The following is a 16,121-nucleotide window of genomic DNA, read 5'->3' on the forward strand; positions in this document are numbered from 1 at the left end:
GTCGCCTCTTTGAGTTGTTGAGCTGAGCTTCCAAAGCTGAAGGTCGCCGGATCTTGGAGCTCAGTATCGTACACCTGTCGCATGCGGCTAGGAGCAGCAGTGCCGTATGAGGTAGCGTACCCTTACATGGGTGGCCGGATCAGGTGGAGCCTCAAGGACCGGAGTCGACTTTTTGCGAACCGATGACAATAATGCAGAGCATGCCAGTCACTTAAAGTCCACGTCAACACTTTATTTATTATTGTTTTATTTTATGGCTGATGAGGATGTTCACAAATGGGTATCAATTCTTTCATGGTCAGCACTGAAACCCCATGCTATCCCAAAAGCCTAGCCCACTAAGAATCTCCTATACTCCTGGGGTATCGCGGTGTTGGCCTCAAGCACCCTATCCAACTTTTGCCGAAATACAACTAACATATAAATGCTTAATACTGTTACAATGGACATTTACGTCATCATGTTCAACCAACCGATGATGGCGGCCCTTGGGGACTTTGATCTGATGGCTTCCTCTCCCTTGCCTCGGCTTGCAGCTCACTCTCAAAGGTATCAACAGACAAACTCGCTTCTACGAAATCTTCAAGCTCTTCTGTAACAGTTTTGAGCTTCTCCTTTACTGCGATAGCAGCTTCGTGGCCGACAATGTGTCGTGCTGGGGGATTTTCATGTCCACCGATCGCTGAAAGAGCATGAACGGTCTCCATGACTAGTTTATCTGCTGCACCGGGCGGTAACTTGGGGTAGCGATGCAAAATCTCACCAGGCGCTGCATCTGGTTCGAGGGAAGTACTGGCGGGGGACATGGGTGAAGGTCCGTAGCTAGCTGGTGATTGGGGGTATGGTAGAGCTGTATCTGGATGAGTGTTGAGAACGTTGGCGAGTATGTCGCGAATGCTCGGAGCTGTTTCTGAGTATTGATCATACGCAGCCATTTGCGGCGCAAAGGTGAGACGGTTAGTCAAGGAAAGAATCTCCTTGTTTGGCTGTACAACGGTAACCTTGATGTTGAAGGGCGCAATCTCGTACGCAAGTGAATCGCAGAAGCCTTCGAGGGCCCATGTCGCTGCCGTGTATATCGACATGCCTGGTGTGCCAATGTGCCCGCCGGTACTGGTTAGAACAATTATATGCCCTGTGTGCTGAGACCGTAGCTGAGGGAGAGCAGCTCTTATAAAGTTGACCTGGGAGAAGAAGACGGACTCGAACTGGTCGCGAACGAGATTTTGTGTGAATGGAGTTGTCGATAGTTCCTCTACAGTGCCCACGACAGCTTAAAAGTGATAGAGTCAGTAAGATGCGTCACCCTGAGCCTAAGAATGCAGCCCCCAACATACCATCGGATTTACAGCATAGCAGGATATCGATCCGCCCAAAGACCTGCACAGCTTCGGCGACAGCAGCTCCACAGCTTCCCATGGCAGCCCCATCGCATCGGATGCCTCGTATGCGATCCTTCCATCCCTCACGGTCCTTTCTGGAGCTCTTACACTCATTCACGAGCTCGCGAAACTCGGCGCTGCGATCCTCATGATCGATCTCGTAGGGCGGTAAACATGCGACAACGTAGTCGCCATGTGATAGCAGTAGCCGGATGAGTCGGACGGACAGGGGGGAGAGAGCTGAAGTGAGGAGCCATGTCCGCGGCGAATTGTGCGTGGCTGTGGAAGGGTTGGAGTCAGCGTCGGCCATTATAATGGCTTGTACATGATTTGATAGTGTTTTTGGTTGCGCCCCGAGCAGTCAGTGGCAATTATGGCTTTTTCCTGGCTCTTTTCAATGTCTTTGATTATGTAACCCAGAGGCACAATCTCCAAAAAAAAAAAAAAGAAAAAAGTTGCCAACCTCAGCAAAGAGGAATTGGTCGCAATTGATGGATTATGCCAAGGTATGAAAATAGAGTGAAATGCGGGAGAAGTAGAAAAGTGTGGAGTCGTAAGGTAAGGTAAGGTAAGGTAAGGTAAGGTAAGGTAAGGTAAGGTAAGGTAAGGTAAGGTAAGGTAGAGCTTAGGTAGCTGAGCTTCCCTTGGACAAATTACATCATTGGGGATGGAGATCAATGGGAGAGCGTACTGAACCAAAACACGCAACTTTGAACGCCTGATCCTTGACAAGCTCGAAAATTACGAGACAGAAACAGAAAAGACGAGAAGCTAACGAGATTAATGGCCTCTTTATATGAAAGGAAAACAAGACGAAAGAGGAATACGCCGAAGGAGCTGAATGCCAGGGATGGAAAAGCTAAAGTTAAAAGACAAAGTAAAATAAATCAAAGATCGATAGCTAACAGCGTATATGACCAAAAAAAGAAATCTGGGGACTTACGAAATGAGGGGTTCGGTATTGAGTGACTGTTGTGTCGTGGGGTAACGGTAAATGCCATGTCGTGAGCGCTGCGCGTTGGTGTTGGCCGTTGTGGCCCCAGCATGATTATCGTATAAGTCAGTCAAATTGACTCATATAACAGAATGAATGATTTGTTTTGCGATAAGACAAAAAAAACAACGTTGTTTCTGTTTGTCAATATCTCTATCCTCTCTCAAGCCGTGATAGTCTTTCTTCTGCTGGACATGAACTAGAACCTTTCAGGCGAAGAGCTTTTTAGGAAAACGCCCAGAAGCCGTATAACCTAAAACCTCAGCATTGGCGAATAGTAGGATCCAAGGTTAATGCAGTGGATATGATTTCGAATCTCCCAAGAGTCAGTTCTCGACCGCCATTAACCCGTGTAAGTCAAAGAGCGGACCCCAACCAAATTCGATCAACCTGAAGTGAAGACTAAGAGATGCAGCTACCATGCACCCAGGGTCTCGATATGGCCGATTGGATGATCAAGAAATCGGTCAGCACTTTTGCCGACGCAAGCTGCACTCGTGTGGAGTTTGGTGAACAAAAGAGCTTGGGGTTGTCGAGTGTTGGTCGCTATGGGCGCGAAGGATTCATATAAGCAGTAAGAGTAAGTAGTAGTAGTAGTAGTAGTAGTAGTAGTAGTCGTGGTGGTGGTGGTGGTGGCTTTAGTGTTTTGAGGCCATGGGCAAGGGCATGAATGAACAACGCATATATAATTGCAGTGATGTTTTTCTGAGATTGGATGTCAGGTCGATGTTGGTTGGGGGGGTCCTTGTAAGGTTGGTGTAAAGGTGAGACTTTCCAAAGACATCCAAGATAACGAACGAACGAACGAACAGAACAGAACATGTATGTAGAGAATACGAAGAACTGAAATAGGAATTCAGGAACTAATAAAAGAACAGACGAATATTACTTGTACTTGTTTCTCTTTTGGGAAACAGGCGGGGGGGAACGAGAAAACAAATAGAAAAGAAAGATTGAGGTGATTTGGTCCATCCCTCTCATCCAATGCCCCATATTGACGACAAGGGCAAAACATTTACCATCCATGTAATGCAATGGCCTGGCATGGATATGTACAAAGTAGCGTAGCGTGAGTTAAGGTAGCCCAACTTTTGCAAGAGGTAACATTAAACCAAACTGAACCTAATCCTACTACTAACCTACCTAGCCATACTAACCACCAAAATAGACTCCATAGATACCAGAGAGCTACAGAACAAACTTCCTACTTTCAACGTCCATGCTTGTCTGTCCTGTGGGTCCAGAGACTGTATTACATCGCATCGTACGGTATCGCATAGCATTGCCCTCAAGACTGACTTTCTTGGCTGTTTGGGTGATCAACAAGGCTGCAACCGAGACATCCGATTAGAGAGAGAGAGAGAGAATTTGTTGCGCATCGTCACTGTGACAGTTTGTGTCTGTGTCCTCTAACGTCTCGTACATAGACGACGACACACGGACAGATGACGATGTTTGGTCATAACGCACTTACATCCATTCTAATGTAATGTACGTGTGTACCAACGTGCAGAGGGGGGTTTGTTTGATGTGGGCTTCCAACTTCCAAGAGACAAGAGGAAAACCCAAAGTCAGGCCAGTTTCATATGTTTCCGATCCGCCTGCCGCTGTCATAGGGCAGAAATAGCTTCTAACCCCTGTCGGCTAAGGTTTGAGATAGGGAGGGATCTTTGAGGTGTGAGGCGGCAGACGAGTCAGGTAACGACAGGGAACTGGAGGGTCAGAATCAAATTCCAAATACCTACTCCGTACCGGGACCTGAGGTGGGCTTTGGAGTTTGGAGTTTGAACTGGCCTTGGCTCTGGGGTACTTCTAGAATCCCTTAGTACTAGTTTTTATCTTTACACAAGATGTTACTCGTACTGCATGAACATCAAATCACACGACAGAAGACGTTGAAATCTATATCACCAAGCATTTCTTGTTTTCATGCAACACAGCAACTGCACAACTCTGCCGCCTCACTCTTGCTCTTCTATCTCTCTTTGAATCACGCCCCCCTCAAAGGGAACAAAAAAACACATGAAGAAACGATGAAACGCCATCTCAAACTCAGAAGCCAATACCATGGTAGACCCTTGTCAAGCTGGCCTACCAGGGCTTAGCCTCTTTTTCTCTCTCTAATGACCAAGTCGCAAAAGAACTGTCCTCAACAGTCAAATCGTCTTATCCAGATCCTCACAGACTCACTCTTGCAACCCAATCGACCCTCAAAAGGGGTCGTCGTCGGACAATTCTTCCCTCTCCTTGGTTGACAAACGTGAAATTGCCGATCCCACCAAGATTCGGCACCACCACAAACGTTAGTACCTAGAGCGAGCCCAAGACGCTACTGTCGGCAGTGGCCCTGAGAAGAGTCACCGTGACGTCCACGAATAGGAGGGTCAGCCCTGGCAGTTAGAGGCCTCTGCCCTGTACCCCGTAGCTGTAGGTTAGTGCCAAGAAGGCCTAGAACCTCCGGGTTAGCTTCCATGAGGGGTGGGAAATGGTGCTGATTGGCTTCTCGGCAGTGAACCACGGGACGTTGGCTTCTCTGAGACAGGGGGGTCTTGTCGGGTGCTTCATCTCGGGAATCAATTTCTCACTGCATGCACTGCTAATAAATAAATGTCCCTCAGCTGAGCGTTTCCCATGTTGAGTTGATACCTAATCTAATCTCGCAAAACATTATACACTAGCACAATACAGTATAACATAACCCATTTACCCTTGTCAACCCTCTCACGGTTTATTCTCTTCGGTCCGATCTCGCACTGGCAGATAATGATTGACATTTAAATCACACAGAAACACAAATCACAAATCACAAATCACAAAGCACAAACCCCACACAAACTACTGTCAACTCCTTAACCACGCTTGCTACGACAGGGACTTTTGCATACCAGGCAGGACCTTATAGAGTTTCGAACCAAGAGAGCTCGAGCCCTCCTTAGTCCTAGACAATCATGTCGAGAAAAGGAGCGAGGCGAGGAGCTTGTCGTCCGTCTCGATACCTCACCTCACTTCGATAACCTTCTATCTAAACAAGGATAAATTAACTTTGCTATAGTAACCTAGACCTAGTCATGCTCAGACTATCAGCATCGCATGACTGACTCTTGGGAAGCGTCCTTCGTAGGAAAGCTTCCGAGCACCGCTTGGCACACCTCAGTGACCTCACTGTGACCTGTTGCTGCTGGCCTATCGGGTCGATTCCACTGCACGAGGATGAGATATTGGATGTTTGGTATCACCGTCACACAGACCGTTGCGATCTCGAAGATATACTCTGATCTTGAAACGCGGTCCGCCGTCACTAGCTCAGCTGGGTTCCCTTTTGGAATTTCTCTCCTTGATTTGTGATAACATCCATCTTCTGCATAAGTCCGAAGGACAGAGCCAATCCGATTTTTACAACCCGTCGGCGCAAGTGTTGGCAATTGAGGACAGTACAGTCTGCCGGATAATTTACAAAGTCAATATGTATGTGTGTGCCATAGTTACCTTAGCTCGCTAAGATTGTTGCATTTAACCGGAAGTTTCTTTTGAACCAGGCACAGAAAGCTTGCAATATCCTTCTGACGATGATAACTCATTCAGGTATCGCTGCAACTTGGTACATACATACATACATACATACAAGTATTGTGCCCGCAGATATCATCTTCGGCCAAACTCTAACTCATCAAACTTGATCTTGAATTAGATTTCACCCCCTGATCACATCTCCCTTCGTCCACCGATTCATCAAACCTTGGCGTTAACCTTAGTGCTTGGTGTTCTTGATGTCGGCAACTTCTTCCCGGATGCTGGGCGTGCGGGCGCCCTCAGGACCCTCGGCATCGAGCTTGCTGTGAAGGTCGCCAACGCCAAAGAGCTCGTCCATCTGCTCCAGGCTGAGACCCTTGGTCTCAGGAACGAAGAACCAGACAAAGATACCCATGAGAAGATCGAAACTGCCGAACATGAAGAACATGCCCTGTCAAGTTTTGGTTAGCTATCTCAAATTCGTCAACATGATTTTATCGAATACTTACGTAGCCGGCAGGCCCCATGGTCTTTTGCATGGTCAGGACAGTTCGGGCAATGATGAAGTTGAACAGCCACTGAGTAGCGGCACCGATGGCGACATTAAGAGCTCGAAGACGGGCAGTGGGGATCTCAGAGACGAGAATCCAGCAGCAAGGTCCCCAACCGAACTGGAATAGAGCAGCCCAGAGGTAAATGCAAACAATGGCAACGTATCCAAAAGCAGAGATGCCTTGTCCAGCAACAGGAGGCTCGACACGACCGTAGATACCGATGATGTACATTGTAAAAGCCTGAGCAGCACTGGTCCACAGAAGACTACGTCGTCGACCGAGAGAGTCGGCACAGAAGATGAGGAAAGCGGCACAGCCCAAGACCTTGACGATACCGTAGACACCAGTGGCAAAGAGTGAGACGGTTGTACCAGTCATACCCAGAGATTGGAAGATCTGAGGAGCGTAGTAGTTGACGGCGTTAACACCAGTCATTTGTTGACAGATCATGAGCAGAACAGAGATGATGGCTCGCTTTCGGTTACCGGGAATGGTGACGAGTTCCTTCCAGAGAGTTGAGGCAGAGGCGTCGCCAGTCAATCGCTTCTCAGCTTCAAGCTGAGCAGACATCTCCTGAAGCTCAGCCTGGACATACTCGTGGTCCTCGGGAAGCCTACAAGAAGCCATGTTATTTAATTGTGTCTGTTCCAGTTCAAAATTGACTTACATGCGAAGGCTGATGAGAATAGACTTGGCACGTTCCCAGTCATCCTTGCGTGCACACCATCGAGGGCTGTTCACTGTTAGCGAAGATCTCCTTTTGATATGGAATCGGCATGTCCTACCTTTCAGGGGCCAGCAACATGCAAGTGATCAGGAGGCTAGAGTCGATCAGTATATACTCTTTGATATCGTAACATTGATTCTTACACGGCGGGAAGAGCCTGGAGAGCTAGAGGCAGAGCGTAGACCGTGGGAGCCTTGAGGTGGAGAAGAGCACCATAGTTGACCCTGTTGTTATGTTAGGCTGACTTCATACAGCGATATCAAGCTCTAGCTCACCAGAATGAAAGCATGACGCCAGTAACGATGAATAGCTGATAGAAGGCTGGATAGCGTTAGTAACAACCCCCGTAGACTTGTGGAGAAAGAGAAAAAGGACTTACAGGTCAAACCACCACGGATAGCTCGAGGTGCACATTCAGACACGTAAAGGGGCACCAAGGATGAAGCAGCTCCGACGCCCAGACCACCAACAAAGCGACCAACGTACATGAGGGGAAGAGAACCATTAGCAGTAGAGGCAGCCTGAAGAATAACACCGATAGTGGTGACTGTGCCGGTTCCGACGAGACACCATCGTCGACCAAACTTCTCAGTAAAGTACGAAGTGAAGAAACAAGCAGCGAAACAACCAGCCTGGAGGGTAGAGACAATGTTCTGGTCAAGTGTAACCTTGGCCTCAGGAGTATAGTTGAATCGATCCTGTGTGGCCTTCATGGCAAGGACACCACCGATAGCTCCAGTGTCCCAACCGAACAACATGCCTCCAAAGCATGAGCCGGCGACGATGGCGAAGACACGCCAGTTGTAAATCTCCTCGGGGTCAGTCTTCATCGCATCATTGCGAATGACCTTCTTGAGGATGCCCGCGAGACCCATGGTTGCGGTGTTGCAAGACAACGAACTATTGGGGGTAGCTTGAGTGGCGATAGCCGAGGATGGGTGAGATGGGAGTGGGTGGGCTCCAAGCTAAGAAACAATAGAGGGTATGCTTTAAATTTAAGCTTGTTTCCCCGGATTTAGAGTCGAAACAAGATGTGGAGCTGTCAGTATATTCAAAGGCAAGCTCAAAGGTCGAAAGGCACCAATACCTGATTGTGGTGTGATCTCTGAAGAGGAAATCAGAATCTCGAGGGGAGCTCGCAGGATATTAAATGATCGTCCGGCTAAGCTCGAGGTCCAGTGTTGTAGTCGACACGAGCTATCAAGCTTCCCTAGACACCACCACCCAAAACTGATCGACCAACGACCAGTGACAGCCAAGTCTGGGGTCACATCAAGACAACTCTCACCCCCAATATCGGCGCATCGGCCTTATTGGTGTAAGAGAGAATCTCCCCATGTCAATTGCACGGGTTGTGTTGAGGAGGCTTCGAAGCGTTGCCTCTTTGTGCAAATTAGAGGCACAGACTAAGACAGACGACGCAAACTCGCGTCCGAATGAAACCACAACCCTTGTCAATATCCTGTTTCGCATTGGTATTGCCAGCACTCGCCCAAGTTATAGCCCTACAAGCTCTTTCGATGCTCGCTCGCTCGTTCAGACGCTCAAAACACCAACTATCAGCGAGGATCAACAAAGTGAGTATACCAGTCCAAAGCGGAGACAATAGAATAACCATGCATATATCCATAAGCGCAAGAATTGGTTCGCTTTGTCTAAAGATCCGGGCGGATAAAAAAGTCCACGAATCGACGTTCACCTGTCGTCGAAAAGTGGCTGCGCTATCAAGCGCGGGAGAAGCAACGTACCCCAATGTTGCGAAATGCCCAGACGCCGCTGAGAGGAATTCGAGATGAACTTTGGGGGCACCGTAGATTCATCCAAGATGCCACAGAGCCCTTGACAACTCACATGCGGGCGTCTCTGATCATTCTCGCCAACATGCGGGGGAGTGACAGAGACTGCCGCGTGAATCCTGGGGTTGTGGAGAGAAGCTCCACTGATAGCTCTCCATCTGGGGCGTCCGCCGGCTGAAGTCGATTGATGATGACATGGTTGTTGGGGAGAGTTGTGATCGCCTCCATGATCTGATACGTGGAACTGAGTCTCTCCGGCGGGGATCGCACATGAGTCTAGCCTCTAGTCAACTTAAGGCTTTAAGCTATGGGCGAATGCGGAGCTTTCTTTTAAGGTTATATCGTGTTGAAATGAACGAATGTGATCACCTCGGCCTCAACAGCCAAGCTAGCCAAGCTTCCAAGACTGATCAATCTACTCCCGGAATCATTCTGTGCCAAGATTTGGAACAAGCTGCAGGCCCTCCCCGCAAAGCAGGCATAGGCGAAGCGGGGAGCAGGACTTCAGATGAGGAGAAGGTAATATGATGCTTTGATTGATGGGATCTTTCAAATCCCGTGTCCTCAATCTAATTCCTTCCAATCAAGCTTACCTCTTGTTCTAACATTTGGGGTTAAGCATTCATCTCTTTCTCTAGCCAGCCAGGAATGAGAGGAGTCTTGGCCCATCCATCGAGATAGCTTTCCTTGTTCACCCCAACCCCCGAGGGCTTGGCATATATAGCAGAGACATACCAGACCGACTCGCCAGCTTTGATAGTATGTTGCAGAGTTGGAATTGTGCTTCTGCTCTCAACCAAGTTCGAGTTCGGGTCCGCATTAACCAGCATAGCCTGACGTTGTTCCCCCGGCTCCAAGGCTTTGATGCCGACAGCGCCTTTCGATACTGCAAAAGCCCCCGACTTTCCGCTTGCCCAACCATCAGGTGTCTTAAGATCGTAATTGCCAATGATCTTAGGATATGTTCCCTCGTGCTTTGTTTCATCGTATGGTCCAAGATATCGTCCATTGGTTGAGTTGACATTGGAAATAGCAAAGGAGCCATCCGCCGTCATGACCTCACGGCCACTCTTGATATGATGAACTCGAAGATGCCAGTTGGGGGTTTCTTCTTGTGAAGGGATCAATATAGTGCGAATAGTGACATCTGGGAAAGGCTTCCAGATCGAGACGAGAATTGGGGTGCCTTCACGGTCTTCGATCCCCGCATACTCGCAAAGCCTTCGGGTCTTCCAGTACTCGCCCCCATCATCCGAGAGCCCCAGTTGCGATGCCAGTGCATACTGCTCTAGAGAAAATAGGCCAGGGGGTACCGAGTATCCGTATGCACTGCTATAAGCAAATCCGCCGTATTTGGCATGGGTTCCTTTCATTGGGTAGCTGCAAGCTTGTCCTGACGACAGAAGCATGCAGTGGCCGCCAAGGTAACTGTACTAATGTCAGTCTCACATGGATGTATATATAAGGTGGTATCTACCTCATAATATGGCCCGGTTGGCTCAGAGCTTTCATCTTGGGGATTGCACCACTGGTTGACTCCTCGTCGGATGTCCAGAAAGGGTGATCATCTGGTGTTGCCAGGCACATAAATGCTAGGCATGCCCAGTACTAAGAGTTCCCATTAGCAAACCTGTCATAAATTGTCAACCTATGTGACTCTTACGGGGCTTCCGGGGCTGTTATAGTTCTCCGCCATCTAGTTTCGTCAGTTGTGGTCAGCAGCGTACAGAGCGGAACAATACTTACATACATGTTTGGGTAAGAATACCCAATCGACAGTGTACCACTTGACGTCCAGATATCACCTTGGGTCTGCCACCAACGCAAGTGACGAAACACAACTCCTTTCACCATGCCCCAGGTCAGCGGTGCAGGCAACTCAACATCGGCATGGGCCAGCGCTCCCCAGAAAGAAACCATGGCAAACCGGTAGCCTACGCTTCGGCCATAAGGAATGGCTCTGCCTTCATCGTCAAAGTAATGGATTAAGTCCAGAGCAACCTGTTGTGCTCGCCTCTTGAATTCTTCTGCCCGCTTTGGGTCCTCTTCCCCTGCTAACTTGGCATACAATAGCTGAAGTAGCTGAATTGCGAAACTTGACGAGTAATAGTCCATTTCTGGCGCGTGTCAGTCAGGACTAAGAAATTTGGAACTCAAGCTTACGATGGATGCCCTCTGGTCCATCGTTAGACCAGCCTCCTCCCCGATAAAACGTTTCGAGGTGCTCAATGTCGCTGTCAAGTCTTTCCTGGGAGAATTTGCCGCCGTTCTTCTTTAGCCCTAGGTTGGCAAACACACGGAACCATAACCAATTAGTGTTGGGCATACTGCGGGACTATTAGCCAATGAATCATTGGTGTATTGTTGAGAGCTGACTTCTTCTCGTTGATTGAATTTCCTAGCCATGTCTCAACATTACTCTTCTCCTTGTCAGAAAGGCTGCTCCAAAACTCGGGGACAACAGCCAACGCCCAGCCTAACAAGCCGTCAGTTGTCATGATGATGAGACTTTATATGGGAAGACCTACCCAGGGGACACATCTCAACCATTCTTTGGTCGTTGTCCTGAGGATAACCCCAATACTCGGGGTTTTCTGGGTCAGTCCCTGACTTGATACCCTGAATCCACAATTCCGTGCCTTCGTAATCACCACCACCTGCCAGTAAAGCAGCTAAGCCCCAGAGTGGACGGCATATTCCTTCGACTTCTGAAGCAGTCTGGTCGAATCTGACTGCTGTTGCACCGGGACACTTGACACGGGCTTTTTGGGGGGAGAAGAATGGCTCTAGAGGGTCAAGAACAGTGCGAAGGAGCTCTTGAACAGATGCACGATCCTTGATCTCAACCTTGGAAAAGGGATGTACCCCATTGTATCCAAGACAAAGGGGTTGGTAGGGCGCCATTGTGTTTTATCGAATGGTATAGCTTTGAAGCTAACTGCCAATATTCATTGAGTAGCAGAGATGGAGCAAAGGATAAAGAAGAGATATATATTGAAACTGAGCTCATAGCTTACCCGCAGCTCATGCATGTCACCAACGGGCCACGGCACCAGGACCAAGCATTTTATCCTCTGCCTTTTGCTTTTATCCGTCGATAGCGGGGACAAAGCTCTATGTACATGGCCGGGTTTCCGTGCTGATCAGTGAGGGGTTCGATGCCGCGTGGGATGGTTGACCCCAAGAGTTTGGGGGTCCTGAGCTGATATGATGATTGACTGCCGAAAACGGAGCTATATAAACTTTATCCAATATCTCGGCAACGGCCAGATTCTTTTGGATAAAAGGAAAAGAAAGAAAAGATGAACAACAAACTTGATAGCAAATGGCTTCGGTGTAACTACCTAACAGCCAAGGCCTTTGTCAGCTGCAGAGGTAGAACCGCAAAAGCGAAGCAGCTGCCGAGAGCGGCTTACCCTAGATGTCTACCATGTCGCTTTGAATCTCCTTCAAGGCCACCTTCAAGAAGCAACTCGAAGGTGTTTCAAATCAAATTTATATCAAAAGAATATTTTTTTTTTCTTCTCTCTTCTTTCAATCTCGATGCTCGTGGAGCTCTTGTGATTCTACTACATTCCACCAACGAACGGCAAGTATAACGTACTTTCTCCAGCATTGCCCTTCTTCAGCTCAGTTTGTGCTGTGACTTATTTATCATCTTACCGTTTCACAACTATGGCCGACAAACACGAAGAAACTATAACTGTCAGCATCGGTGGAGGCGAATCAAATGGAGCACAAAAGAACGAACTGCCATCGTCTCCCCTCTCCTCAGCGCCCGACCACGAGGATCATGATACCCCAACCATAGCAGACCAGCCGCTGGATTCGTCTTCGTCTTCGCCTTCGACTTCGCCCAATAGTCGAGAAGATACCCCGCCGACGACCTCTAAGAAGATGGCCAAAGGCAAGCGGAGGGTCCTCGTGAAAAAAGTACCTAAAAAGTCGAAATGGAACGTGGATAACATTCTGACGGATCCTAAATCACCCCTAGCTTCAGCTGATCTCAGAGTAAGGCACTCCGTCTTTTGTAACCTAGTGAGATCGCTAACGAAAGTAGAGCATACTGTCAAATCCGATGGCCTGGGATATTCTTGACAAAGAAGAGAAGGCAGAAATCCTGGCACTGTTCCCTGATTCCCAGCATATTCTAAATCCTGGCATGGAGGATGCCTGTCCAGATTTTGCATCACTCATGAACGACGACAGTTTCCGCTACGATTGTGCTGCTTACACAGAAAACATCGCCCAAGGGCGGCATGATCCCGAATGGCTAGCACATGCTTGGGCAGCTCATGAGAGACGCAAGATGGGCGATTTCGACGAATTTCTGGACAACAAGTTCAGAGATGAATGGGATGTCGAGCTACCACCAGACCTCAAGACAAAGAGAGGATCTGCCGTGTCAAAGGAGGCAGGCAATGTCACAATGGAGGGCACTGAGACAGTGAAGAATGAAAGCGACAAGAAGGAGGACATCAATATGAAGAACAGCACTTCGGAGAAGAAAGACGACCCCGACATTGATTCTGAGGTTGACGAACTTCAAAGATGTGACCCGGCGCATGAGGGACCTATATCCGTGGCCATTGCACAGCGAAAAAGCTCCATGATGGAGATTGATGGTGACGATACAAGGGATGAGCTTGCTTGAGGATAGAATCTGCGGGTAAAGAGCGAAGCAATGAGATTGGGGCGTTATTATTCATCCGTGATAGAACTACGCCGCAATTTGACATGGGAAGTTTACTTATATTTTGACTTCATTATCATCATACCTAGACTAAGACTAAGTTAAGGCGTGTTCGCGCATTTGGACCTTGCGTCACAGTCCGCAGCACAGTCCTAAATACCTGAATACACTATATTTCCTCATGGATAAAATGCATCGTAGTCTCTGCTACACCTTCTTTCTGCATAAATCAACCGTTCTTTTGACTTGACCTATGATGAGCACTCAGAATCAGAGAGCACTTGCTGCCTACCAGGTCCGTTTCTACACTTGAACATGATGTATCCGTGAACCGAGGTCATGAAATGGGAGTCCTCCCAAGCAACTACTAGTGTCCATCATGAGAGCGGGATATGGAGTGGTAGATACCCTGAGGGAGGGAAGAAAATTCGGGATTTTGGCCCTAAAAAATAAAAAGATTTAAGTAATTTAATACGAGTTTAGAATAAGTTTAGTATACCTTTTGCTGAGTTTATATCGATACCTTGTATCGAGTCGAGGTCTGATGTTTTCTTGTTCCCTGAGGATACCTTAGACGGATGACCCACTGAATTTTAGCAACACCCACCACAAACAAGATCCAGGCGCTGATTAGAATATTTCGTCTTCTCAGCCTTAACAAAGATATATCTGCCGGTTTCACAGAACGGAAAAGTTAAACGTATTCTTTACCGTGACCACAAACCATCGATATAGCGTTTGCACAGGCCTCAGGCGTGCCCTGGCATACGATGGCACCGACCTCGAATGTCCATGCTCGATCGCACAGTCTGCTGCTCTTACAGAAACTCCTCAACCTTCGTGACGGCGCAAGTCCTCTTACTCTCGTGATAGACAATCTCGAACAACCTGCGCGACCAGTCCTTAGCGAGTTTGTGTCGAGAGCAAAGGTATTAAAGTCCCCTGAAACATTCATGAGAGCCAGTATGACTAACCTGGAAAATCCAGATTGCAAAGACACAAGTTATCTTCCTGTCGCTGGTAACGCTGAAGAAACCACAAGATGCAGATGTTTTCATAAAAGCTGCAGGCAGAGATCTTCAGACTGTGCGCAAAGAGTTGTTGAATCATTATCCTGCTTTCAACCCTCTTTTGGACAAGGGAAAGCCCACTCAAAGTAAGCCCATCAGAGTTATGATATGAGGAGGCCATCTTGTTGCTAACCATCTCAAGGGGCCGTTGTGATTGTCGACTCACTAAACGCCTTAGCATCTGCCGCTCCTCAGTCCCTGGCAAGCTTTCTCTCAAGCATCATCACGCCAGCTGTCTCTATCGTTGCCACGTACCATGATGATGTACCCATAGTACTGCCAAGGTCGTTCAGCGAGTATGAACCCCATCCTTTTACTGTACTATGCCACCTCGCTACTGCTATCCTGAGGCTGTCCAGTCTTTACCAAGAGATTGAGCGTCAGAAGGCTCGAAACAGGAGCATTCAGGAGCCAGAGTGGGGTTTGAACGAAAATCGTGAGGGAGTGCTCGTCAGTCTTGGAGAGAAGGGCAGAGATCGGAACGAGGACAGCAATGGAGTTGTTATTAATATGGAATTACGACGACGAAGTGGAAGAACTGTTTCAGAAAAGTTTATTCTCAGCTCCAAAGGCTTGGTTACAGCGCCTCAACCCGGCAAGGTGTGCTTGCTTACAGATCACCCAATGTTCGCAGCACCAACGGACAGTGGAGAGACCGGCGAAGGAGAGGAGGAGCCTGAGAGTACATTTAATCTGGGGCTCACAGAAAAGCAGCGAAAGGACCGAGAGGGTATTGTGTTGCCATACTTTGATGCGCAAACGGATATTGGTGCAGGAGAAGGAGGAAGAATTCTTTACGAAATGGGTAGAGAGGACGACTTTGATGATGAGGAGGATGAGATATAGAGACGAGAAACGACTTCTACCATATAGAATTGACGCATTATGACCTTTGACCTTTGCTGTTTTAGAGCCATGATGATCGATTAGCGTTTACAGGTTCCTAAATGACCTCCAAGAGAACCTATCAATTACAGATTGATAGTTAGCAGGGGTGTTTGATACAGCAATTAAGAATATAGTTTACTTTACAAACATACCCTAGAATAAGTATTTCTTGATGAGCCACAAGAATATTTGAATGCGAATTTTGATTATCACAAATTACCTACCCTACCATCTTGAGCTGGAATAGCAAAGTTGGTTCGTTATCTTATCAGCACGGAGCTCCCTCTCCCATGCGCCAGCTCCAATTCCACTGACCATCGATCATACATACATGCAGATCCTCCAACAGCCAACACGATCGAACTGCAATATTGCAAGTCAGAAGCGGAAAGAATCTCTTATAAGAGACTCAGATCGATCGTCGAAATAGTATTTGGTCATTCTTGGCGTGGCTCAGTCTCGTGCCCCTTCGACGTCATCCCTCTATCGCCTGTCTTGACACGTAGT

The 16,121-nt window shown here is 48.0% G+C and overlaps 5 protein-coding genes across 5 annotated transcripts; 2 read left to right on the forward strand and 3 right to left on the reverse strand.

Moving 5' to 3' along the window:
• Window positions 1-464: 464 nt before the first annotated feature.
• J7337_006905 (uncharacterized protein) lies at window positions 465-1,692 on the reverse strand (the record flags this gene model as incomplete). The annotated part of the gene is made up of 2 exons (XM_044824564.1): window positions 465-1,273; window positions 1,338-1,692. 2 exons carry the CDS (start codon window positions 1,690-1,692, stop codon window positions 465-467), a joined length of 1,164 nt encoding a protein of 387 aa, XP_044680221.1.
• A 4,432-nt stretch (window positions 1,693-6,124) lies between these two features.
• Window positions 6,125-8,042, reverse strand: J7337_006906 (uncharacterized protein; the record flags this gene model as incomplete). Its single annotated transcript, XM_044824565.1, has 6 exons — window positions 6,125-6,337; window positions 6,396-7,053; window positions 7,108-7,173; window positions 7,311-7,391; window positions 7,443-7,488; window positions 7,547-8,042. The coding sequence occupies 6 exons, from the start codon at window positions 8,040-8,042 to the stop codon at window positions 6,125-6,127; spliced, it is 1,560 nt and encodes a 519-aa protein (XP_044680222.1).
• Window positions 8,043-9,577: 1,535 nt separating this feature from the next.
• J7337_006907 (uncharacterized protein) lies at window positions 9,578-11,867 on the reverse strand (the record flags this gene model as incomplete). Its single annotated transcript, XM_044824566.1, has 6 exons — window positions 9,578-10,391; window positions 10,441-10,571; window positions 10,710-11,080; window positions 11,127-11,290; window positions 11,340-11,439; window positions 11,492-11,867. The coding sequence occupies 6 exons, from the start codon at window positions 11,865-11,867 to the stop codon at window positions 9,578-9,580; spliced, it is 1,956 nt and encodes a 651-aa protein (XP_044680223.1).
• A 771-nt stretch (window positions 11,868-12,638) lies between these two features.
• Window positions 12,639-13,617, forward strand: J7337_006908 (uncharacterized protein; the record flags this gene model as incomplete). The annotated part of the gene is made up of 2 exons (XM_044824567.1): window positions 12,639-12,974; window positions 13,024-13,617. The coding sequence occupies 2 exons, from the start codon at window positions 12,639-12,641 to the stop codon at window positions 13,615-13,617; spliced, it is 930 nt and encodes a 309-aa protein (XP_044680224.1).
• An 809-nt stretch (window positions 13,618-14,426) lies between these two features.
• J7337_006909 (uncharacterized protein) lies at window positions 14,427-15,572 on the forward strand (the record flags this gene model as incomplete). The annotated part of the gene is made up of 3 exons (XM_044824568.1): window positions 14,427-14,585; window positions 14,644-14,812; window positions 14,869-15,572. The coding sequence occupies 3 exons, from the start codon at window positions 14,427-14,429 to the stop codon at window positions 15,570-15,572; spliced, it is 1,032 nt and encodes a 343-aa protein (XP_044680225.1).
• Window positions 15,573-16,121: the final 549 nt, after the last annotated feature.

The sequence above is a fragment of the Fusarium musae genome, chromosome 5 (genome assembly GCF_019915245.1).
Source record: "Fusarium musae strain F31 chromosome 5, whole genome shotgun sequence".
Lineage (NCBI taxonomy): Eukaryota > Fungi > Ascomycota > Sordariomycetes > Hypocreales > Nectriaceae > Fusarium > Fusarium musae.